Genomic DNA, 25515 nt, shown 5'->3' on the forward strand with positions numbered 1-25515 from the left:
CATAGGCTTTCTAGTGGTAGTATGCACAAAATTTAGATTATTGATCATATAACATGCGCTGTTCGCTTTACACAAGCTATTTGTTAGGGCACTGTAACGTCATATATATGCATAAATTATTAATTGGATAAGTTTGCAACGCAAAGGGGTTGGCATTACTCGTACGTTCCTGATTAAACTAAATTAAAAACTCGTTCGCGGGCTGCACGCCGTTCAAAATTGGCACTTCTCCGGAGGCCGCACAATTTTTCTTTGCGGGCGGCTTTCGGTCCCCAGGTTGTACATCCTTGTACTATGGAGTGATGCAACATATGAGAAAACTTCATTATCTGAGATAAGCTCAGAATAGTCAAACTCAACCGTTTTGTACAAAAACACATCAAAGAGGAACCGCCATTGTATTGGTCGCAAAGAATATTTGATTAAATGATACGGTTCATAAAAATCCATTCCGTGCGTCACGGGTCAGGAGTCTCATGATGACAAGATCAGCTCTGTGGATATTCCAGGGCACATGAGGAATGACTTTGCAATTCACAAAAAGTATATTGCCAGCGCATATCGTAACACCGTAACTAGTTACCGCCACGGGAGTCCGCAATTCATCATGACTACGCACAACACTACTGATACGAAATTTCAGTAGCCGATGTCCACTACACCAGTATTTGGTCACTGCATGCGCGAGACCGAGGCGCGGTCCCTGTGCCTACTTTGCGCTAAATAAAACACCCGCTATCACACTGGCGACTGAGCTATTACCAGTACTTCATAAATCGCTGAACTGGCAGCGGTACCGTACCTGGTGCACCAATATTTGCAAGGAATTGAATGCCCACCCAGGAATTCTAAATAGTAATCTTAACATGGAGCTTGGCAAACTCTTAAAGCGAATGAAGTACTCCGGGCCCACCAAACCAGCAGATTTAAACTTACTAAATGAATTGTGCATACATTATGTATCATCCATTCCATATGAAAATCTTGATCTTTTTGGAGGAAAAAAGAGAATCCACGATCTGCCTACAATATATGGAGAAATTGTAATGAAAAACAGAGGCGGGATGTGCATTGAATCAAACTCTCTTTTACACTGGATGCTGGGCAAAATTGGATTTGATGTAACTATGTGTATGGCATATAGTTTAGATGGAAATGATGTTGTGAAAATTGTTAATCATATGGTACTGCTTGTAAAGTTTGATGCAGATGACATATGGTTGGTAGATGTGGGATACGGTGGTTTGAGTTTTGTATTTCCATTGGAAATGAAAAAACTAGCACAGGAACAAAGTCAACCAAATGGTGTTTATATGATTACAAAACATGAAGGAATTTACGCTGTTGAAAAGAAGCGGCAAGTACAGCTAAGTAAAGATGGGCAGAAGGTTCCATCCACACGTAATAATCTAAATCAGCCAATTAGTAAATACCAAACTAGCAGAGATTGGGAATTGATGTTTGTATTTCGGATAGAGCCAAAGACTTTTAATGACTTCCACCACGCAAGTGAATATGCTAAGACTTCTCATCCATGGTGTACTAAAAACTCGACAGTAGTCCTTCAAGATAGAGAACGTAGAGTTTTTCTTGTTGGGGACACGCTTGTAGAAAAAAGGTATGTAGACCCAATGACAGTCAGAGTTGTTGAAATTCAAAAATATCACAAGACTGAAATACCTGAGATTTTAAAGAGTAAGTTCGGAATTGTCTTAAGCTATAAATTGCAGCCAGAGTCGCAAATGACATGGTTTATGATGTAGACAAAAATATACAATTAATCAATAATCATTTAGCACAAGTGTGCATGGTACATTTATTACTATGTATCGCAATTTTGATAATACCGCTAGTCTGCTGTTCATCCCTCATGAAATATATTCATTGCTAATGCATTTTAGTTTAACCGCTGATACCTAGGAGTGATGATTTATGCATAAATTTGACATATCACTTGTAATGTATGTTTATCTGCTTCAATAAATACAAATTACTACTACGAACAAGCACTTGTTAGCACTTACACTTGTAGCCATAATGTATCAATGGTAGACTTCTTATGCATGCATTGAAACTATGATTGCACTTTCAGCTATTTTTTTTTATTGTATTCCCGAGAATATTTTCTTCAAGATAAATCGACAAGAATGAACCCATAGCGAAGCTATGGGTGACCACAAAGAAATACTACTAACACTATAAAAAATATAGTGTGGGATTGCGCTTTAGGGAATATCGATTGACTTAAGACTTAAAGCAGTTCATATAAATACGGTCATAAAACAGCTAGCTATAAGGTGGAGAATTCAATTCCACATAACTGAAGTTTGGGTCATGATTTGTAGAAATGTCTATTAACTTGTGTACTTGCAACTGCTATGTTCATGGTAACTAGGTTGGCTCATATTCATATAACAGGAGACAAAGGACATGAATAAATGAGCAACCAGTAGAGATGCTATTTACTATTTAGTAGACGATTGCAAAAGCTATTCTCTAACCCTGATTTTCAAAAAATACAGGGAAATCTCCTAATGATTTTTCATAACTTCGAGTCAACCTTGTGGGGCATCAGCGCTTTCAAGCTTTCGTATTTCCTCTTTAAAATTGTCAATATTTTCTCGAATTGCCTTCAATCTTTCTTTATATTCTCGGATTTCATTTTGCACTTGTGTTTTGGCAGAATGTAACTTCTCTATAGTTTCCTTCTCTTTTTCCTCAAAATCAGTTTCATGTTTATGTGCACCCAAAGTCAATTGTCTTGTACTTGTGAGTAAAGAATGCATCATGGCAGTTGGATCTTGAAATATCATTTCATCATACCATTCTGATACAACAGTTTTTTTACCAAGCATAATATTAGTTTCATTTTGAAACAGTTTTATAGGATGATATAATGTGATTGCTCTCTCTACTTGATCATGAAAAAATATCTTGATAACGACTTCAAACTCACCCCATCCAGTCTCCGTTATCTCATATGGTGGTTTTGTTACAACTCTCAATGGATTTGCATAACTTTCGTGTAGTTTAAATTGAATTTTTTTGACATATACTGACATGTCTTCATTTTTATATGGTTTAACATAAACTGTCCAAGTATGTGTGTGTCCATCCTCTTCTCTTTTTTTTCCAAAATATCGAGCTAGGTTTCCAAATACAATGGGTTTCACAATGCATGCACCTTTGACGCGACCACCAGACTCTGTTGCGGGTTCTGAACGATTCATGACTAAGTCCTATATGATTACGATTCCAATCTGAATTATACATAGTTGCATTAATTTTGAGTGCCACAAATTATCACGCTAAGTATAAATGGTAGCTAGCAGATAATGAATGATATTGGTATGTTTTAGGTAAAAAAAGCTTGCTGAGGAAATAAATGTTAATAATCCATAGGCAAATTCTTTACATAATTATTGGAAAAGAACCGATTTGACTTGATAGCTGGCTATAAACATGTGTATTCAGGATAACAACTATGTAACTGGCAATTCTTTGTCAATCATTTCCAACTGGCATCATTTTGATTATTGATTGTACTCTTGACAAAATAATCTCGTTTCTTGATTGACATGATTGTTGTGTATATGGTGGCAAAATATCCAGAACACCTGCAATACTCAGTTTTGCGCCATTAACGGTAACTGGTAAACGATTGCTTTCAAGCCATTCTTTTAATCTTCTTTGCCTCTCTAACAAATCTTCTTCAGAATATGGTATTTGCCCAGTTTGTTTGCACAAGTTATTCAGGACGTCGATAATTCCTTTATCTGGCTTAGCAAGTACTTTTACTTTTTTAATACAATGGCTAAAAACTGTAGTTAATTGAGGGTTTGACGAGTCCTCGCAATATAATACAATATTGTTCGATAAAGGGTCTATTGTGTATATCCATCCAACATGTAATTTCCCATCACTTCTTTCCACTTCAACTTTTTGATACACGAGTTTTCTAGTGTCAGTTATGGATGACCCATTCCACATGCCTGACAGATTCAACCTAATATTTTAATATCTATGATATAGGAATAAATAGTTTCTCATTTAGATTCTGAAACATGTATAACTTTACTATAGATTTTAAAATACGGAACGTAAAAGACACAAATAACTTCAATCATTTTGAACACATGAACGAACATGTTTTTAATAATAGCTATGTTTTAACTAACTGCCACAAGTAATAACACAATAATAGTAGTTTCACCACCTTTTTGAGCTCTGCTGTAAAAACAGCATCAATAAGTTCAGAAAAATCAAGTCAAGCATTCTATTTTTTGTTGCATACAAACACGAAATATATACGCAATATTTACTGAAATCACTATAAAACAGCATAGGCGGTTTTACTACTTACTGAAGAGCGGTGGCTAACTCGCCATGGACCACTTGTCATGCGACGGCGGTTAACGGGTATGCCTGCAATTGTACGAAGACTCTTTTTGTAATGGGAGATGGAACGGTGGCTGTTTCACTTACAACTTAAATAGTCGGGATAAATATATTAAATTAAATGTGTTTGGTTAGAATACTGTGCAAGGGATAACAAAGTGACAAGAAAACTGCCGGAAGGCATACCGGTACCGGTACCGTACGGTACTCGACACTCAAAGGATGTCTCAACTTATCATTTTTATCTAAGCCTGCTAAATATATCGGGTCTGGTATAGTTCAGTACCACATCCACTTCTTGTTGGCCTGGCTCAACAATTTTTGCATATGTCAATCCCAACCCCAACCTGACTACGTCACCGAAAAATTACGTCATTCCGACGTCACATTGGCGTAATAAGGCCCACCGAAGTATGCGGATGGTCGTCCAAAACACGTAGACGGTCACCCGAAATCGAGCAAGCTATTTCCCTCGTTTTCTTGCGCAACGATCACGATAGGAGAGAGATCGCCGGCTTTAGCAAGTTCGTTATCGGCGGCGCAGATGCCATTTCGGGCGATCGTAATTATACTTTGACAATGGTGACGTCGTAGTGACGTACGGTAAATTTTGGATGGCATAGTCAGGTGAGGGTTAGGAATACACCAAAGTTACCCTAGCAGACATCTCTCAGCGGACATCTCTCTCATTTTCGGAACGGTAATAGCGTTGCCAGAAAACGATTTAACATGGCACTTAAATGCCGCGCCGAAAAAAAGGAAAGCTAGTCGCAAAGGACTTGCCAGATTTACGGCGAAATTTTGCTACACTCGGAATTACACAAAACTTATCTGTAATTTCCGATGGCCGGGCAGATTTTTGAAGTTGATATAAAAAAAGAACTTATATTGAAGTCATCCTAATTCAAGTTTTATGAAATTTATATGTTGGGAACATATATTATTACATTGTCAAACATGGCCAAAAAGAAATTTCACATTGAAATTAATAAATGTCGGCATTTTAACCCCAAATTATGTAGTTTTCGATTAAGTGCCCCACTTTTATATAAGACATCTCAAAAAAACATCTTGTGAAGTCATTCGGAACCAAGTTTCAGAAAAATTGTATGTCGGGAACATACAATAATATCTTGTTAAACATGGCCCAAACAGGAATTTTACATCAAAATTAGTAAATATCGGCATTTTAACCAAAAATTCTGTACTATTTGATTACGTGCCCCACTTTCAGATAAGATATTTCGAAAAATCATACTGTGAAGTCATCTCGAAGAAAGTTCCAGAAAAATTGTATGTCGGAAACATGTATTATTATCTTGTCAAACATGGCCCAAGCAGGAATTTTACATCAAAATTAGTAAATATCGGCATTTTAACCAAATATTCTGTACTATTTGATTACGTGCCCCACTTTCAGATAAGATATTTCAGAAAATCATACTGTGAAGTCATCTCTAACCAAGTTCCAGAAAAATTGTATGTCGGGAACATATAATATTATCGTGTCAAACATGGCCCAAACAGGAATTTTACATCAAAATTAATAAATATCAGTATTTCAACCCCAAATTTTGAACTTTTTGATTACGTGCCCCACTTTTGAATAAAATATCCTAGAAGAACATATTGTGAAGTAACCTCGAACCAAGTTTGAGAAAAATTGTATGTCGGGAACATATAATAATGTCTTGTTAAATAAACATGGCCCAAACAGGAATTTTACCTCAAAATTATTAAATATCAGTATTCAACCCCAAATGCAAAATGCATATATACCATATGCAAAAATCGTTGTGCTATGCCCACTGGAAGTACTTGTGGTACTAAACTATAGTAGACCCAATATATCATCATATTAATTGATTGTGTGAGTACTAAATCAACAGTATACAATCTAACCTAGTTACGGTAGTTATAAAATGCCAATTTTTTTCTTCGCTACCGGCAGTCTCATTTTATTCTAAACAGCCGTTCAAAACAGTTGCGACGGGCAGGATCAAATCTAACAAATATTTTTATTTTTAATTAGCTTCACGCCCCCTCAGAAAATTGTCTACGACCTCACCCCTCTTGTGGGGCGCGCCCCGCCGTTTGAGAACCACCACTGCTATAATGAAAAGTCGGACTCGACTTGTAAAAATTAATGGCAGTGATTCGACTTGACTTGGTACTCGAATTTGCTGAGACTCGTACCGGTACTGGTGATATTATGTCACCGTAGTTTGAGATTTTATTTTTGCCGTGGTCATTCGTTAAAGATTCGGGGATATTTAGCCCCGCTATTTTATGCGGAATTTCTCTTTGAACAAGGCTTTGAATGAGAAGTTACTCATACATGTACTATGCAATTTGTAAACAAACAAAAATTTCGTTGTTTATGGAATTATTAGACTGAATACAGCTATTGTATAAGAACGGTTCCATTTTCTGATATGGAGCCACACAATTTCCCAGTAGCAAACCTCTACACAAATTTTTGTCCATTGGTCGTGACAGCATACAAACTTTGAGAATGAGACGTAGAATTTACTCGATACAGGTCAAGACTGAGAACGAAAATCTTAGTATGCATTCGAGAGTTTCCAAATCGTCAGTTCGATCTATTATTTATTGTTTAGTAAAGCAAAAAGTTTCTTAAAATTTTACTACGAAAAAAAATTTATAGACTGTTTCTTTGTTATTTTTTTTATTCTATGCTGCAATATATCATTAAATAACTCCAGCTGTATGGATGAATGGGTTTTGGTAATTTCGTTAACTGTTCGTTTCTGTTGATGAAAATTAACAGGTCAAATAGGATGACTGGAAAGGTGTGCGGCCTGCTTACTTAGCGGTGACTGATAAAATGGCCCGCGATAGCAAATTGGTTCGTAACCGCGTTTCTAAAAGGTGACCTTGATTTGAAACGTCAATGAAAATCAACCCATTTTCTAGCACATGCAAGTTTGAAAAAGTGTGTTTATTGTTCTACCACTGTGAAAAAATATTTTATTTCCGATATTTTGTTTCAATATTTATAACTGTCAGCTCTTGATGTTTTTTAAAAGTATAATGAAGTTTAAATTTCTTACAATAATTCAATATATTTCTATATTTGAGAGTGTCCGTCACATTATTGTATTCGGAACCATGTCCTCATTCGAAGCAGTCCATATAAAAATATATGGTTGTTTATGCGAAGTACGAAAAAAACTTCATTAATTGAGTCTAAATACTGTTTGTACGGGCTATATTTCTGACACATATCTCCTACTTTATGGTCTCCTAATTTGCTAGACATATAGTGGACCTTGATGAATTCCTTTTTAAGTTGTACGGGCCGTTATTTAATTCAAAATTTGGCTGTTTTCGAATTATTGATAACATTGTCTGTGGGTCTAAACGTGTGTAAGCTCAAAGAAATTAGTCATTTATGTAATGGTAAGCGATATGTAACAAGATTCTAATTTTCTTTGATTATGTATTCGTTGTTTATGTTTTTGCGTAAACACAACTCAATCCTTACATTGAATCGGGGTTTGTTATATCTGAGTAGTTGCATAATGACTCATTTTCCTCGGTGCTATAAATTTATATTCATAGAAACAGATTTGAATGTGAATCTTCCACTATGTTTCCAATACATCCACTGCAAATATTCAAATTTAGTGTATTTTGCATCTTATTATTACTGTTCAGTGTTCATACAACAATTTTAAAAAATGTCACACAATTATCGAAGATTATATGTTATTATGCCATATAATAAAATGTAGTGAATGTGAACTATAAGAGCATCATAACTACACGGTTTTACCATAAGATATCACCAATTATTACTATTACAGAATACAAATTTATGTCAATTGTGATTATTTCTGTTGAAGTTGCTGAATATCCTCTTCAATACTTTGACCTTCTTCCAACTTCTTTTCACATTCGATCATAAATCCGACTCCATCCACAACCATCTGTACAAGTTCCACTTCGGAGAAACCGAGACGATCAGCATTTGAAATATCGAAGGTACCACCTTCAGCTGCTGTGTCAACGCCGCCCGTTCCACGTTTTTGCAAACGAAGTTTTTTAAGAATTTCATCGAACTTTGGTTGTTGAGAAAACAGTGGAATCTTCAGATGAACACCAGCACGAACTCCTGTGCCCAGATTACTTGGACAAGTAAGAATGTAACCAAGATGTTCATTCCACATGTACTCATGTCCAAGATCTTTCATATGCTTTTCAATCTTAAAATGAGAACATTTATAAATGAACAATTCATATGCAGTACATAATAATTAGCGTAAGATAACTCACATTTCCTAGTCCTTGACACCATCGGGTAAAGACTTCTTTCATGTTTCCACCTTTTTGCATTGAAATAACTCTGAGATGATCTTCCTCATTTACCCAAACAAGAAAGTTCTTCTTGTCGTTGTGCCTGAGTTTTATGAATATTTTTTTTAAGGATAGATTTATTTCACTTTTGAGCTTTTAAAAAAGTTAACTATCTATTTACCACATTCCTCTTGCATCGGGCCAGTCGCGTGCCATTCCAGCGGAGAGTAACAATGGTGAAACAGGTTTATCAAAAAGAAAATGATCGTTTATCAATTGCTCTTGTTCTTCATCTGTCATCTTTGCAAGAGGATAATATTTCCCGTTCAGTTCACCATCGAGTTTTCCAAGAGCTAAAATTATGTAAACATTTCTTTCCCTGACTGTAAATTTGCAAATTTTATTCACAGTAGGACATAGATATTACCTTTACAAGATATATCTTCCACTTTTCTTCTTTCTGCACGACTGCAATGTGGTGGAAGACACAAACCTCTGATACTTCTTCCAGTTCGTACACGAGATGAAAGAACGTATTTTTCATCCAGGCAATCTCCTCCCTAAAAGTAGCATATTGAAAGCATACTGCAGTAGTAGTTTAAAATTTACGCTAATTATTCTACTAACAGACACAACTAATTAGATAAATTGTGATTTAACATTTTAATTTTCAGTCGGATATGCTACCTTCAAATTTTCCGAATTAAGATCAGTCTTATGTTTATCTGTTTTCCTGTATCCGTTATGTCTGGCTTGAATCACTGGATCAAATAATTCAGCGAACGTCTCATAAGACTCTTCATCTCCCGCTACACATCCGACAGTCATGATGAATGGATGGCCTAAAAAAAGCATTAAGTGTTTACACATTAAAATAAAGAGAATAGACGTACATCAAAAAAAAATCGAAAAAAAATCAGCAATGAGGGTTTTACCTGGATTATCGACTCCAGTTTGGATTACATTATCGATGCTGAATCCATTCTGAGTTTGTCGAGACCTCATTTTCTTGTAGATATCTTCAGTCAGGCATTTTGCCATGTGATTATTGTGCTTTGATAAATCAGGAAACTCTTCGTTTGCTGTGTATTTAGTTGTGTTTGTGTTCGGCATTTTACTTCAATGTTGTTGACGAGCTAAGAACGGTTCGATTAAAGGTTACTGATGACTGGATGTATCTCTTCATTCTCTTGTGGTTTTTATATCGAACACTATTCGCACCTTTGATGCGTGAAAAACGCATCGTGCAAATGTTTTTTTCGACTTGTCTGAAAGGGCGAACAAAAGACACGATGGGTGTGACAGACCATGTCGCTGCTTGGAAGCACCGTTTTTCGTCACAGATGATAACAAATATTATAACTTTGATTAGTGTTGTTATAACTCAAACTAATTAGGCTGTCGTCGTTAGTTATTGCAGTGTGATACATATCTGCGATGCGAACATCTGTAAATGTTTAAACTTATCTGTATTGGATGTGATTGGATTTCATTATTCCGAATATGCGACGGAGGGAATATCTTTTCCAATAAACAGACGGAATAGAGCAGGGTGGTCCAAGGTTGTCGCCTTCGCGGGCCACAAAATTATTTTTGCATTGTTCGCGGGCCACAATATTGCCATAAATAGGTAAACAGGGCAATACAAAGAAAAAAAAACTTTATTGTGCAAACAATTGATCATTGTTTGTCATTTATCTAGCTAAAACATGCAAAATACTCCAGAAAAATCACTGAAACATGCAAAAGTTTTGCTATATCGACATTTAATGTAAGATATTAAACTTTTCATAACGGGGAAAGTGGTCCCGCAAATGTAAGTGCTCTCGAACATCGATGGGGTTCTCAAAGCAAAATATCTCAAAATTTGAAAATGTTGATTGCTCACATGATAACAAAATGCCGTTTTAGATTATATTTGCCATAACTTGATTATCATAACTTGATTGATTATCATATTTTACCTAATGTAAGGTACAGGAGTATGGTGGCCCATCGTTGTCACGCGTAAAATTGAAAATAAAAATAAAATAAACCGAAAATAAAAAAATTGTTGTAAAAAAACATAAAAATAATTAATAAAAAAAAATTAAAAAAAAAAAAATAAATAAAAATGAAATAAAAAACAAAACAAAAAAAATTTAAAAAAAAAAAAAATTAAAAAAAATTGAATAAAAAGAAAATAAAAAGGTTGACAACGATGGTCCGCCTCGTGACCCATCGTTGTCACGCGTTTTTATTTTTAGAAAATTTGCTTCTGCTTGGGACCAACGTTGTCAGGCATAATCCTACGCGCACAAATGTGTTCAAATGAGCAATATTCAATATGAAAATGTTCTATAAATTCTCTATGCTACAAGTTCAACAAGAAGTAATATATTTATAATAATGATAAGAGAATATAGAATTGAATACGAAAATTCGGAAAATTTGTTTTTACGTGTATAAGGTAATTTAATTGGAGAATGCTGCTTAACTACTCAGTTGTCTAGACACTCGCAATGCCGGTACCGTCTTACCAAATACCGGTAGTCGGTTATAGTCGCTTTGCGTCTGACCGTACCGGTAGCCATACAATCACTCAAGAAAGAATGGGAGATACGGACAGTCTCGTAGAATATAGACTACTGAAACACTCTCTGCGCCTGTCCCATACCGTACAGCCGTAACGTACCGATCCAGACAAATGATAAATCGCCCGTGCTCAACCATTTATTTCAATCCATACCTCGATCCTAGTAGAATATAGTGAGTCGAGATATGGATTGAAATAAATGGTTGAGCACGGGCGATTTATCATTTGTCTGGATCGGTACGTTACGGCTGTACGGTATGGGGCAGGCGCAGAGAGTGTTTCAGTAGACTATATTCTACGAGACTATCCGTATCTCCCATTCTTTCACGAGTGATTGCATGGGTACTGGTACGGTCAGACGGTACCGTACCGGCATCGCACGAGTGTCTGAGCAGTTAAGCAGCATTTTCCAATTAAATTATTTTCTACACGTAAAAACAAATTTTCGTATCCAATTCTATATTCTCTTATCATTAATATAAATTTATTGCTTGTGGTTGAACTTGTAGCATGGAGAATTTATAGAACATTTTCATGTTGAATTTATTGGATATTGCTCATGAAAATCAGTAGTGAGTTAGAAACCCAGGAAACACATTTGTGCGTGTAGGATTAAGCCTGACAACGTTGGTCCCAAGCAGCATCAAATTTTCCAAAAATAAAAACGCGTGACAACGATGGGCCACGAGGCGGACCATCGTTGTCAACCTCCTTATTTTCTTTTTATCCAATTTTTTTTTTTTTTTTAATTTTTTTTTTAATTTTACTTTTTTATTAAATTTTTTTTTTGGTTTATTTTTCAATTTTTTTCTTTATTTCTTTTTTTTCAATTATTTTTATGTTTTTTCACAACTATTTTTTTATTTTCGCCTTTTCATTTTATTTTTTCATTTTTTTTTTAAATTTTACACGTGACAACGATGGGCCACCATACAGGAGAGTATTTACTAATTTTTCTGACATATATATTAGAAGCATTTTTTTGTAATACTGTTTAGGCTGGTTGCAAACATCATCGGATCGTATTATATTCTCATGCCATAACAATATTATTTAGTTATCATATTTAGGTAATATAACTGATGGAATATATTCCCAGCCAAAAAGATAGCAAGCCAGTGAACAATTTGGACTACCCAAGCACACTATTCAATCTCGCTAGTTGCTTTAGCTAGCCGTGACGCTGGTCAATTCAGTGACATCAGTGATGTAACACAATGTCGGAAAGATTTTTCTGTTATTTTTATGACGAAACAACACCAAACGCGATTTTTTGATTACCTTTCAGCAAAGGCGACGCGGGCCACAGATTATGACGCTGCGGGCCACATGTGGCCCGCGGGCCTGGGTTTGGACCACCCTGGAATAGAGTATTAACTTGCACATGTGGCTAAGCTCACTGTCAAAACCTAGTCACGTTGCTTTTGTTTTCAGAAATTTTTCTACTGCTTGTAAATATATTCACAATGATTGAATTATGAACAGAATCTTCTATAAGCATTTTTACTCATTTATCATGAAAGACGAAAGATCTCTGACGACAATGCATTGACATGTATAAGTGTACATATATATGGCTCATTTTTCTTAATTGTCATTCTTTTTAATGACATTTGATGGTATTGTTTTCTCTGAAACTATTGGATCAATCGTTTTCAAATTTTTATTATTTGAAGATGGTCTCGTCTCAAAGTATTCGAGACTCTCATAATAGTTCGTGGTGAGTTAGGGAATTTGTACACATATCTGCCAAACGAACCTGTCAGGCTCTCAAACTCTAAAGCAAATCAAAAATTCACATAATATGTGAACCCATTGCATATTTTTATTTTGAAAGCTAAATAATGAATGAGTTTCTCATTGCATGATCCCCTTTATCTCTGATAAAAATCTGGATACCAAAGAAATAAAAGGGCCTCACTTCATGCATTGCAATATATTCTGGAGTATAAATATAAACCTATAGCCTCTGAATAAATAGATAAAATTAATCATAAATAATATGTAATTTTTTTTCTCTCAGATTTCTGTGAAATATTAATTGATCTTCCGTCGTTATTATAGTTTTACTTGGGAATATTTAAATCAAGAGTCTATCAATAGTTACATGTAACTAACATCAGGTTCTAGAACTCGATTGACTAATTTCTATGAACTCCTAGAGATAGATGTTTTTATTTTTCGCGGTTGTTTGATGCCAGCTTTGCACTACCCGAATCACCCCACCCGTACCATACCCATGGTATATATTTTCCTGAATCTTTGCGGTTGTTCGACATCAGCTTTGGATTTTCTGAATCACCCCACCCGTGCCATACCCATGGTATATCTTTTACTGAATCTTTGCGGTTGTTCGACATCAGCTTTGGGCTTTCTGAATCACCCCAACCGTGCCATACCCATGGTATATCTTTTCCTGAATCTTTGCGGTTGTTCGACATCAGCTTTGGGCTTTCTGAATCACCCCACCCGTGCCATACCCATAGTATATCTTTTCCTGAATCTTTGCGGTTGTTCGACATCAGCTTTGGGCTTTCTGAATCACCCCACCCGTGCCATACCCATGGTATATCTTTTCCTGAATCTTTGCGGTTGTTCGACATCAGCTTTGGGCTTTCTGAATCACCCCAACCGTGCCATACCCATGGTATATCTTTTCCTGAATACAATAAACACGATATATATAGTAATTTAAACTGTAGCAATGATTAAATTGGATATTCGTTGACTTTATTGTACGATAATAAGGTTTAATACGCGCTTCTTGAGCAGTGGCACTTGAACATGTATAGTAAATGGCCGGGAAAACCTAAACAGGTTGTGATGCTCATCATGCCCCGTGGCCAACGCTTTGCGAAATTTTTGTTTGGTGTCTCGGCATTCATTTTTGTGCCCGTAGACCCAATCTTGATTTTAGCCACAAATCAAGAAGATAGAAATGTCTGCTAGTTTTTTAAATTAGATTAGTTTGATCTATTGTTTTGCTATATTGGAAAAGATAAAACAATCAACGTATATACATAGCTGCAATTTTGAGAATTTAGCCACATATACAGACGTCAACTCGAGGCAAAAACGGGGTTGTTGAATGTCTAATAATCGTGAAATAATGACGACGAGAAACTGTTAGAAAACAATTAAACCGAGGCTGTTTATCAAGTCAGAAATTAAAAGTATGACGTCTGAAATTTTAAAACAATGTTTCAACGAAGATCGCAAAATTTTAATGATGGGGGTTTTTGTGCACTTGACATTAATATATAGGCGCTCCCGAAGTATGGCGCACAACCTGAACCCTAACCTAGTAATATACTGTGTTCAGGTTGTGCGCCATTTTGATGCACATTTTTTCTGGAGGTCCCATATATAGGCAGTTTTCTCAAATTAAGTGTATAGTTTGCTCGTATTAATATATCTTTTTTTTATATTAGCAATATTCTTACCTTCATTGTTATCCACCGCTTTGAAGTTTTCAACACTCTTAGCACATCGTTGATAGCAATGTAATTACGTACGAGCTAATTAGTAATGTATGTATGTTTATTTGCCTCAAAAATGTAACAGTATCTGCATAATATTTAAACGGTATAACAGTAGGGTGACCATATTTTTAAACCCTAAAAGGAGGACACATCGTTTGGTGGAACCATATTCCACCTGTGCCTGAGATATATACATTATGTATGTACTAAATTTTTATTAAAAATCGAAGTGACGATGGACGATGTGGCGGCAATGCAATAATGCATTCTTGTCTTGGCAACGAGCAACTGTAGCCACAAGTAATGCACTCCGCTTCGCTATCAGATCTAAAGCATGGATACTTTTGCTTACGTACCTGGGATTTTTCTTTTCGGCATAATTAACTGGGTCTACTGACGTAATTTTCTGCTAAAATTGAAACTCTACTAAATTGCTAAATACAAAATGCAATGACGTAAAAGATAATTGCAGATCAACACGATTTTTACGAAACACGAAAAATGAGGACAAATCCTTCAAAAGGAGGACGTATGGTCACCCTATATAACAGAGACGGGATGCATGTTCAAGACCATACTGGCCTGAGACACGGATATGCAAAGCTTGTCCACGTTTTACATGGAGGAGAAAAAGATTTGTACTACTTTGAATTTTATTAAGAGATCTTACACAAATTTTACCTATAGATAAGCTTCAGTATATATATAATATTATTATTCCAAGCCCATTTACCGTTATATGTAAAGGCCGCATCGAACCGAAAATTTGATAACTGAATTCTCTAGCTTTTTATATGAAGGTTTTATCTAAAGAGTCAATCAAAGTTATATTGTTTTCATATATTTAGTTACCATGCATAATGAATTATGCTTACCATGTGCAAAGCACCCCAATTTGCATGATCAGCAGAAACACAAAAATCTTCGATGCCATTTTATCTTCTCGCGATTTTTTTCTTCTGATAAACATCGACAAAATTGCCTTGGTACGGTTGTAGCATGCTAGCCTTATATTCAAAAATTATTTCCGGTCTTATTTTTAAATATAAAATAGCAAATACAAACTTAAATATAACAGAATCATTGAATTGAACATTGCGATTTCATGAAAATCTAACGACTTCCACACGAATTGTTTCCATCCATTGTGTTTCTATGAATCTAGATTTGTAACAGAATAATTTATTTTTTAATAGTTATATGATAATATTTATGAGCCTATTATCCATATAACTTAGTTTAACGTAAAGATTGTTTCCATAAATTTCTCGTAGTTTTAGCAGATATATATTGGGAAAATGCGATCATCCACAGAATTTAATGCATTCAATGCGTAATTGAAAATTAAATTTCTCGCAGTTTTAGCAGATATATATTGTGAAAATGCGATCATCCTCAGTATTTAATGCATTCAATGCAAAATTAAAAATTTAAGTTTGGTTGATAGAGTGTGAACAGATTTCCGCTATTTTGTAAATTAAATTCGGTATTAAACAATTCAATTAAGCATTAACTTATCTGTTCATTTTTATGTTTAAACTTTATGAATGAGATGTGAACTTAGGAATTGTGTACCCAAAATCAACGATAAGTATCAAAAAACATTTTGTTTTTATGAAAATAGTACAATGAAAAAACATAATCCAAAGTTTCGAAGTATCAGAATATAAGGATAAGCGGAGTAGAAATAGGAGGGAATAATTTTTGTATGTATAATTATGTGCATACAGGTCTTTAAAGCTCATATATATATATATTATATGCTGTGGTAGTACATACCTAAGGGATTTTTGCCCAGCATAATTCATTCCATTCTTTAATTTCTTTATTAAGCTTTCAAAGATCCAATCGAGGACTACAAACCGGTTAGACGTTATTTCTAACTTTGTCACATAAATGAAAAATGTATTTTTGTAGGCGACTTATTGCCATTAATTGTTAAATTATTATTAGTGACTCATTTTTATCTAATATAGACTATTCATTAGAGCAAAAACTGAAATAATATTTTACTGTAATGACTGCCGATCAGTTTATTTCATTACCTTACGTCGTTTTTCTGATGATCAGTTTGGACTTGCCATACGGAAATAAAATGAATTTTATATTCAATTACCGAAAGAGTATAGGATAGCTAGTCAATCATTTTACAAAAAATGTTACGACTGGTACGTGTATATGTTTATAGATTAAGTCTATGTAAAACAAAATTAGTAAGAGCATATGCATTGCGCAGGAGCCTACTGATGAAGCATTTCAATGATTACACTTTTGATATACTGGAAATCAGCTAATACAAAACATCGTCACAACTAAAAATATTATAATATATATATATACGACAACATATATATGCCCTTCACATTATTATTCATATACTCTATATATTTTTGTTATTATCTTTTTTTGTAGCTTTTAAAGGATATGCGATATACCATAAAATGCAGGTAAAACTTATTGAATTATTTGACGAAACATTGAGTATTTAACTCGGGGCAACATATTTTGTCGGTGGACCATATAACCAACTTCACAGATCTAGCTGAATTTATTTTTTTCATATATATATATATACACAACAAATTAATAAATTCTCCCAACGGATAATTTTATTTATTTAACATCAAGTTTTTGCATATTTTATTAACATCCAATTTGAAGAAAATGTCGTATTGCCTTCTTCTCGTTAAATATATAATATATGTATATATATCATTGCTTTTATTCAAAGCGTCTCTTGTCTGAAGTGCTGAACGCTGGTAATTGACCGAATTCCGTGGTCTTGATTATTTGCGATTAATTTCTGCCACAAATACCGTATGCTCCCAGCTTTAGGTGGCCGATTAAACAAGAAATTATGCCTTTGAAAATTGATTGTAAAAGTATAAGTTTATTTTGACTCCGTGGATGTTTCCCCGACCCTTGACACCAGAGAAAATGTTGGGTCATTTTTGACTCATCGCTGATTTGGTATTGTTGCGGAAATAAACAAGAAAATCGGTGAGCGAGGAAAACCAAAGTGACTATTGAGGAAAACATCCATACATAGAATAAAATACTATAGGTTTAACATGGTAGCGGGTGGAGGGCTCTAGTGTTAAAGAATTTTACAATGTGCATGTACATAATTAGTGTCTTGGATTGTTATAAAGCTAGAGAATGTGATTATAATGAGCATTACAATCATATTTGTATATCCTTTGTTGAATACAATATTGGACAACAACTTAGTACATTTTGGGGGATTAGAACTAAAAATACATGTTTACATAGATTTTGTCCTCAAAGTGAGTATAGATTAATATTAGAATTTTTAAGAAAACATAACATAAGTAGTACAGATAAAAAAGAAGGTATGCATAAAACTATTTATAAAAAAATTGTTATTTCTATGACTGGGGATAGATTAATTTTTCTACGCAATTGTAATTTAAATATTGCATGTGAGAATGTTCATAATAATATTCTGGCAAACTATATGAAAACCTTTAATTCCAAGTTAATGTGGGATATTTTACCAGTAAAAACAAAACCTGGAATAAGAAATATAGCAGGAAATGATATGTGTGTGTTATGTGGAAAAGAACCAGAATTTGTTAGCCATCTATTTATGAGTTGTGAATATTTTGATTATGTTTCTGATTTTATGGAAAATACTGTTAGGAAATTAAATAATGCCAGACTTTTGAAAAATTATGAATCTTGTGTTTTATTGGATTTAAGCTATTTGTTACATTCCAACATTACAAGACGAGATTTAGATATCATTGTTTATTTAATTTCAATCACTAAAATATGGATACAAAGAAATTCTGTTATATTTGGAGGTAGTCCCCCTAATCAGCACCTAGTTATCAAACAAATAAAAACTGCAATCACTTACAGACTCAACATTGAAAAAAATAGAAAATCACCAAATTTTGTCAGAGAATTTGAAATACTAAGGAATTGTATTTGAACTATAAATCAAGTGTGTATAAATTTAGTATGTATAAAAATGAACATGTCTAATATATTTAATTTTTTACTTTAATTGTACATAATATAACTCAATATACTAAAAATTGATGAATTGATGAATTCAAATGATATTATGAATGCTTCTTAATTGTGTACGCTAATTATACAAGTTGAACTGGTAACACGATTGATTATTGTAGTACTTTGAATTGGCATTCAGGCACTGTTTCATCAAGTACCCTTGAAAGCAAAGGCCGTTAACAGGTTGGGTCTAGTATAGTTTAGTACCACAAGTACTTCTGGTGGGCGTAAAATAACGAATTTTGTATATGTTATTCCTAACCCCAACCCGACTATGCCATCCAAAAATTACGTCACTACGACGTCACAATCACGTCATAGAGCTTACCAAGTACAGCTACCATCGTCCGAAATGGCATCTGCGCCAACAATATCGAACTCACTAACGCCAGCGGTCTCCCTCATATTGGGATCGCTGCGACGAGAAAACGAGAGAAATAGCTTGCTTGGTTTCGGATTATCGTCTGCGTTTTGGACGACATCCGTATACTTTTGAGGTATTTATTACGCCACTGTGGCGTCGTAGTGACATATTTTTTCGGTGACGTAGTCAGGTGGGGGTTAGGAATGACATATGCAAAAATTGTTGAGCCAGGCCAACTAGAAGTGCATGTGGTACTAAACTATACCAGACCCAACAAGTTATGCCTACTTATGCATTACAGGCTTGCCATACTGCAGTAGGCTAACTGTAAACACGTTTTGGTTTGAATTACCACAGCTTTTTACAATTTGTATGTATTTTCTGGGTCGATCTCAAATAGCACCAAGTTATAGTAAGATACAGAAATATAAGAATGGCTTGTATGATTTCATAGTGCAGTAGTGTCTGAGTGTGGTGAACAGGTTATACTGTTATAGAAGTTTTCTATTTTGTTAGCATGTTTACCTTGTATTGGAGTGTCCCACAATAACCTATTGGTATTAGTGATAATTCAGAAGAAAGTTGCACTGAATAGCGCTAACTATAAGTTATTTACCGCTAAAGTTATGCATTAAATTGCCTTATAGTTAATATGGACGTAGCTTTCTAAACCTTGTACTTGTATAGTTGTATACTCACCCATTTCTGCTTTTGTATTCTCAAAGGTTCTAGTCATTATATGCATATGAAATAGATTATTAGAGCAAACATGACGGAGACGATTAAAAACAAACTGGAATTTCCTCACTATTTTGTCAGAATTCAAGCTATTGAACAATTGCAGACATCTGCAAGACATAAACTCAAAACTGGACAAAAACTGATTTCAGAATTGGATATTCTATGGCAAAAGTCCTGTGAATCGAATGATTCCAATACAGCATGTGCATGTGCAAATGCGATTGTGACTCTGGCCAGAGAAGGATTGTTGGATGGAAATAAAGTGGTTTCAACAGCAGTGAATTTTTCCTCTCACGCTCCTTGTATTAGTTGGCTGCTTCACATCATTGGTCAATTACTCAAGTTAGATGTTTTGAAACAAGTTCAGTCTTGCAATGATGCTGTTTTATATCGCTGTCCATATAATTTTAGATCTCCACCCCATCCATTTATATCCATTCTTTCAAGCAGTCCGAATGCATGGCATTTAGTGGTCTTGCAAATTGAAAACATATTACAAATTGACATTGATAATTCTGATACAAATCTACTAAATGGAATGTTTGCAATATTAAAACCAATTATTTTGTACATTCTATTAAACCCATCAACTGCAAATGAAGTGGATTTATGCAGATTTAGACTGTTGACCTGTTTATTTGAAATCATCATGAATGAGGACAAAAGGGATCAGAAATTAGAATTCAAGAAAACTATATTTCACGTTCTGGAATATCATGACCCAACAACTAATACACTTACATTTTATGAAAAAGCTGCAGAACTGAATGAAAAAAATCTGATGCTTCTTTTGAAGATATTACATTTCTGTATCACCACATCAGATGCTTGTAATAAATTAATAGCTATGAGAATGCTGAGAAGAATGACAAAAGATTGTCACTTTAGTACTGTGGACTTTGAGCTGATATTGGTTGCTATTGCACGATTCTTAAAAACCCAGCCTGTCATAGTTTTATTTGATGTTCTGTGTTGGATACAATCATTCGTGGAATTAATTGAAGATGTTTCCAGCATGATAGTAGACATGCTAAGACTCACATTGTTGCAGTTGCAGCTTTTGTGTAGCATGAATGTGATAGAACCAAAAACGAAGAATCTTCTTCTCAAGGTATTCACAAGCTTGGAGGAGAAACAATCCAATGTAGCAAATAAAGCATTCAAATCTTCTTTAAGTGAATATTGTATTTTGGATAACTATGGAAATGAAGTATTGTCATTTGCAATTACACTTGAGAGAATTTCTTCAGATCCTCTACTTTGGCTAAACTCAATTGAAAATTTACTCGCAAACAATTCCGTTGATAAAAGTGATATTTCAAACATTACTCATTTGTTATTAACCTTGCTGCTGAATACAGCAAAATTGGATATTGGAGATGAGTATGTGTCAAATGTTTTCAGCCACACTTTAAACTGTCTGATGAAACTAGCCGATGCAAACCCTCAATGTTCATTTTCAATTTTGCCAGTTTACATATATTTAATCAAGCGTTCTGATATGATGATTGTCCACAGGGTTTTCTATGCACTACCTAGTTTGGCAAACCATCCTTATTGTGTGTCACCCATTTTAAATATTTTAAAATCAATGTCATCTAGTCCATCTCTAAAACCATTGGCACTAAGGCTTTTGATTAATGTTTGGAAGAATCAGGATCGTTGTTATCCACACATACAAACAATGATATCTGGTGATGTGAACAGCATTTGGAAGAAAGATGATAATTATGATTTGCATTTAGTGAAAGGTCTTGCCATTTGTACAATATGTAAAGACCGACCTCATCAATATGGAAGTGATATGCTGAAGATAATAAATCGTTTAATTATGACACCTGGTCAAGGTAAATGCCATATTGGAATGGTTTCACTTGCATTAGAAGCTCTTTACTTTTTATGTGAAAGCAAAGTCTTGAATTTAAAAACAATGTGGGATGAGGTCGGGCCTCATTTACAAAAACAGACTGAAGCACTCATATGTGCAGGTGTTTTGAAACTTTTATCACTCGTTCCAAGCTTCATGACGGATTCTCAAGAGTATGAAACTTTCCTTGGAATTACTTTACCATGGGTTTGGAATAAACTTAACAGTACAGATGATATCTCAATTGTTGATGCAGCCTTGCAAAGTTTGTCTCACTTTGATTATTTGAATTTTAAAGTTAAGCATTTCCCGTCATCTCTTAGGCCACAAAAAAGTGACGAAATTTCAGAGGAAGAATATCTGGAAAAGCCGGTTCCTGGTTCATGTTTTGGAAAACTTTTACTTACAGTCAACAGTAAAAACTTTGAATCATTTGAAAAATTATCTTCATCAATTCTAAAACAAGAACTGAGAAGTCTTCCGAGGGACATACATCACAGAGCAATGAAATCGCAGTTACAGGCATCACAACCCAAGCCATTGAAAGCTATTCCTGAGTTTATTGTGAATTTCTATGAGCGAAATAAACAACCAGCAATGAAGGCAAGTTTAGCTTCTAGTTTGCTTTTATGTTACTCTACTTCACCAGAATTAGATAGCTCTGGTAATCCACTTCCAAAATCATTGGTCTCACAAGGAAGAAAAGTGATTGACATACTGAAAGCATTACTGAAAGAAGTGTTTATTGAGCCAAATAACTGGCAAAGTTTGTTATGGTGTGCACATGGTTGGAAGGTTTTTATGAAGAGATGTGTAAATATTGTGATAGTTGGCAGGCTTGCTGAGCTTAATATGCAAAAATTAAGAGATGATGGTGATTCCACTGAGGCGCAGGAGGAATTGGAACAAAAGATAAACACTGTTAATTTATGGTGCAGAGATAAAATTATGAATGTTTTGAAGGCTGCTTCTAAAGGAAACCCCAGCTCTCAGGGAAATGCTGTATTTGCATTAGCAGCTCTAATTATTGCAACAAACACCGGTGAGAATGATATGAATGAAGAGAATACTGCCGAGGCAAAAATTGACACAGAATTCCTTAAAATGTCACATTGGACAACAATGGCCATTGATACATTAATGAGCATAGCAAATCCGGAACATATTCCAAGTGGAAGAATTATGTCTTGGTGTCAATATAGAGCTGTATCATCCACTGGTAAGCTTAGCACAACTCAATTAGGTAAAATATGTGCTATTCATGCCCTGCCATTCATCACATTGGTTACAATGCAAAAACACAGTGGAAAAGTTCTTGAAATGCTTGCATTCTTGAGAAAGAACGATTTATCAGAAGAAGGCATAACTTTTCACAGCTTTCTTGCCTTGGGCCACATTCTGAGCGTTATCTATCATGAAAACCTGAATGATCAATTCACAAATGACGGTGTGTTACTTATCCAAAAGTGTTTAGAAATGCTTTATGAAAATTTGAACAATATCCTGAAAGAAAATGATAAACAGCTACAGGATAATCTTGGATGCCTGCTTGGTTTTGGGTTAGCTTTTTCATCTAAACTCCAAAGCTCTGATCCATCATTCAATGTCGCTGGTAAAGAAGTCATTTTCAAATTGAAAGAAAGTCTAAAAAATGAAGATCATTCACCTGAATGTGCACAAACACTGGCAACTATTTTGACATGGACTCACCTCTCTGCATTTTCCAATGGTATATTTGCAAATGATGAAGTAAACAGTTTGGTGGATATTCTTCACACTGTTGTAGATGAAAATCCATCTAAATCTGGTCTTAGTGAATCACTAGGAACTTTGTGCAATGGAATTTTTCTTTTTGGTGAGGGTTCAATTAGTGAAACAATGAATTCACTTTTCAGCAAATGGTATGCAAATTTAAGTAAGGGTCAAATACCAACTCGGGAAAAGCTTGCATCTATTACTGGTATAAGTGCCTTGGTCGGGGCAAACTCCACTCTATCCCCTGTTGCTGTGGATCCCTCCATGTTGGGATCCAGTCAGTACTTGTCTAAACTATCTGGTGTTGTGAAATCACTGCGTCTATTAGCAAGGAATTCTGATGATCCGGGAGTTCCTACTAAAGCTACCATACTTTTGGGCCACTTATATATGTCACTAGAAAGCAACAGCAGCACTATTGGTTCCATTTTGCCACCATCCTATGAATACTTACCACATACCAGCATTTTGAAATGTTTATACAATCTTTGTATAGAAGCAATAAAACCAGATAATGTGATGAAAGGTGATATACTCGATGTAATCATGAGAGTTATATCTCAAAATTCGTGGGATTTTAAGCTTCCTCCAGTGAATTGGACTTCGGTGCTTTCTCCTTTGCTTCTAGGTAGTTACAGCGAAACAACAATAAACTCTGTTATATCAATCCTACTTTCACAGTGCAATCATTCATCAGCATGCTCTTCTCTTTTATCGATATGGATTTCTATGAAAAAATTTGAATCTATTCCTTCCTCTGCTCAAGTAATGATCTATCAAAATCTGGATAAAGTAATAAGATGTCAGGAAGATTTAAAAATAGCCGACTTTCTTGAGTTAATAGCAACTCGATGTATTGATATGCCTTGGAACTCCGACCAATTTCAAGTAATGCGTGTGGCCATCATAGATGGTTTAACTAAATCATTGAGACAATCTAGTGCTTTGGCTTCTGGTATCAATGATATGTTGTATAACACGATTGAAGGATTGTTTATGAATTTACCTTTTATGTGTGACAATAAAAGACATATAGACGTTTTACGAAAGTTGTCTGAATGCATAGAATGCCTGCCTGATGCCAATGCGTTGCTTTCAAATTACGAAGTTGAAAATGCTCTTTCCAGCAATCTTCTAAAGTGCTTATTTATCAGGTGTTGCTGTACACTTACTGGTACACATCCACTGAACATGTGTAATAATACAATTCTCAAGTGTGGCAAAGATGAAAGTATTCGTAATGAGTCTTTGTGGATCATTGGTCAATGTTTATGTGGTATTGGAAGAAAAGAACAAGTGCATAGCCAGATTGAATGGCTACAAGAACTGATGGGTGAGATTAAGAAAATAGTCGAATCTTCAGAGAAACTCGATCATGGGCTGTTAGATTATTGTATTAATATATTATCTATGGCAGTTGCTTTTTGGTCAACTGCTGGGAGTTCTTTGCCCATTATGGGACACTACAAGAATAGTTCCATGATTTTGAAAGTTCAGTCTACATGTCTAAATGACTGCAAACATATGTTTCCGCTCTCCCTATCAATGTTATACAAGTCCGAGAAATGGGAAAATTTAATAAAGCATATGACTGATTGGTTGATAATGATGTTGCAGAAGGTAAATGTCATTGGTTCAATGCAAAGTTGGGAACAACCATTTAGAGGTGCTCTGTATGCAGCTGTTAATACAAAAGGATACCAATTACCCTCCGTTTGGTGCAAAGTAGTAACTGCAATTGTCAAGCCGATGCTTAGACAAGATAATTGATGGTCTACAATCATGATTCAAATTTAATATCTTGAAGCAATTAGTTTATGTTGAGCATTCCTGCTACTGATCTTGTCACTGTCAAACACCATTCCCTTTTTATAGTTGGTATGGTTTGTTAAAATAAAAGTCATATATATACGACTTATTTGTTCATATTTTGCCAATATGGGTTCAGCTACTGTAAATGCCATTTCTCTTT

At 34.8% G+C, this 25515-nt stretch overlaps 5 protein-coding genes across 5 annotated transcripts; 2 read left to right on the plus strand and 3 right to left on the minus strand.

The window, feature by feature from the left end:
* Positions 1–472: 472 nt before the first annotated feature.
* On the plus strand, positions 473–2006 carry LOC120326277 (arylamine N-acetyltransferase, pineal gland isozyme NAT-10-like). Its single transcript, XM_039392539.2, has one exon. The coding sequence runs from the start codon at positions 867–869 to the stop codon at positions 1761–1763; it is 897 nt and encodes a 298-aa protein (XP_039248473.2). The 5' UTR covers positions 473–866; the 3' UTR covers positions 1764–2006.
* On the minus strand, positions 1784–3233 carry LOC120326278 (YEATS domain-containing protein 4-like). The gene has a single exon (XM_078111768.1). The coding sequence runs from the start codon at positions 3228–3230 to the stop codon at positions 2556–2558; it is 675 nt and encodes a 224-aa protein (XP_077967894.1). The 5' UTR covers positions 3231–3233; the 3' UTR covers positions 1784–2555.
* A 26-nt stretch (positions 3234–3259) lies between these two features.
* Positions 3260–4072, minus strand: LOC120326279 (gem-associated protein 6-like). Its single transcript, XM_039392541.2, has one exon. It carries the CDS (start codon positions 3988–3990, stop codon positions 3505–3507), a length of 486 nt encoding a protein of 161 aa, XP_039248475.1. The 5' UTR covers positions 3991–4072; the 3' UTR covers positions 3260–3504.
* A 3979-nt stretch (positions 4073–8051) lies between these two features.
* Positions 8052–9904, minus strand: LOC120326509 (creatine kinase B-type-like). Its single transcript, XM_078112110.1, has 6 exons — positions 9654–9904; positions 9406–9560; positions 9146–9278; positions 8900–9071; positions 8698–8821; positions 8052–8627 (listed from the first exon to the last, which is right to left on the minus strand). Exons 1-6 carry the CDS (start codon positions 9829–9831, stop codon positions 8253–8255), a joined length of 1137 nt encoding a protein of 378 aa, XP_077968236.1. The 5' UTR covers positions 9832–9904; the 3' UTR covers positions 8052–8252.
* Positions 9905–19881: 9977 nt separating this feature from the next.
* On the plus strand, positions 19882–25457 carry LOC120326382 (focadhesin-like). The gene has a single exon (XM_039392658.2). It carries the CDS (start codon positions 19950–19952, stop codon positions 25311–25313), a length of 5364 nt encoding a protein of 1787 aa, XP_039248592.2. The 5' UTR covers positions 19882–19949; the 3' UTR covers positions 25314–25457.
* Positions 25458–25515: the final 58 nt, after the last annotated feature.

The sequence above is a fragment of the Styela clava genome, chromosome 4 (genome assembly GCF_964204865.1).
Source record: "Styela clava chromosome 4, kaStyClav1.hap1.2, whole genome shotgun sequence".
In the NCBI taxonomy this organism is placed as follows: Eukaryota; Metazoa; Chordata; class Ascidiacea; order Stolidobranchia; family Styelidae; genus Styela; species Styela clava.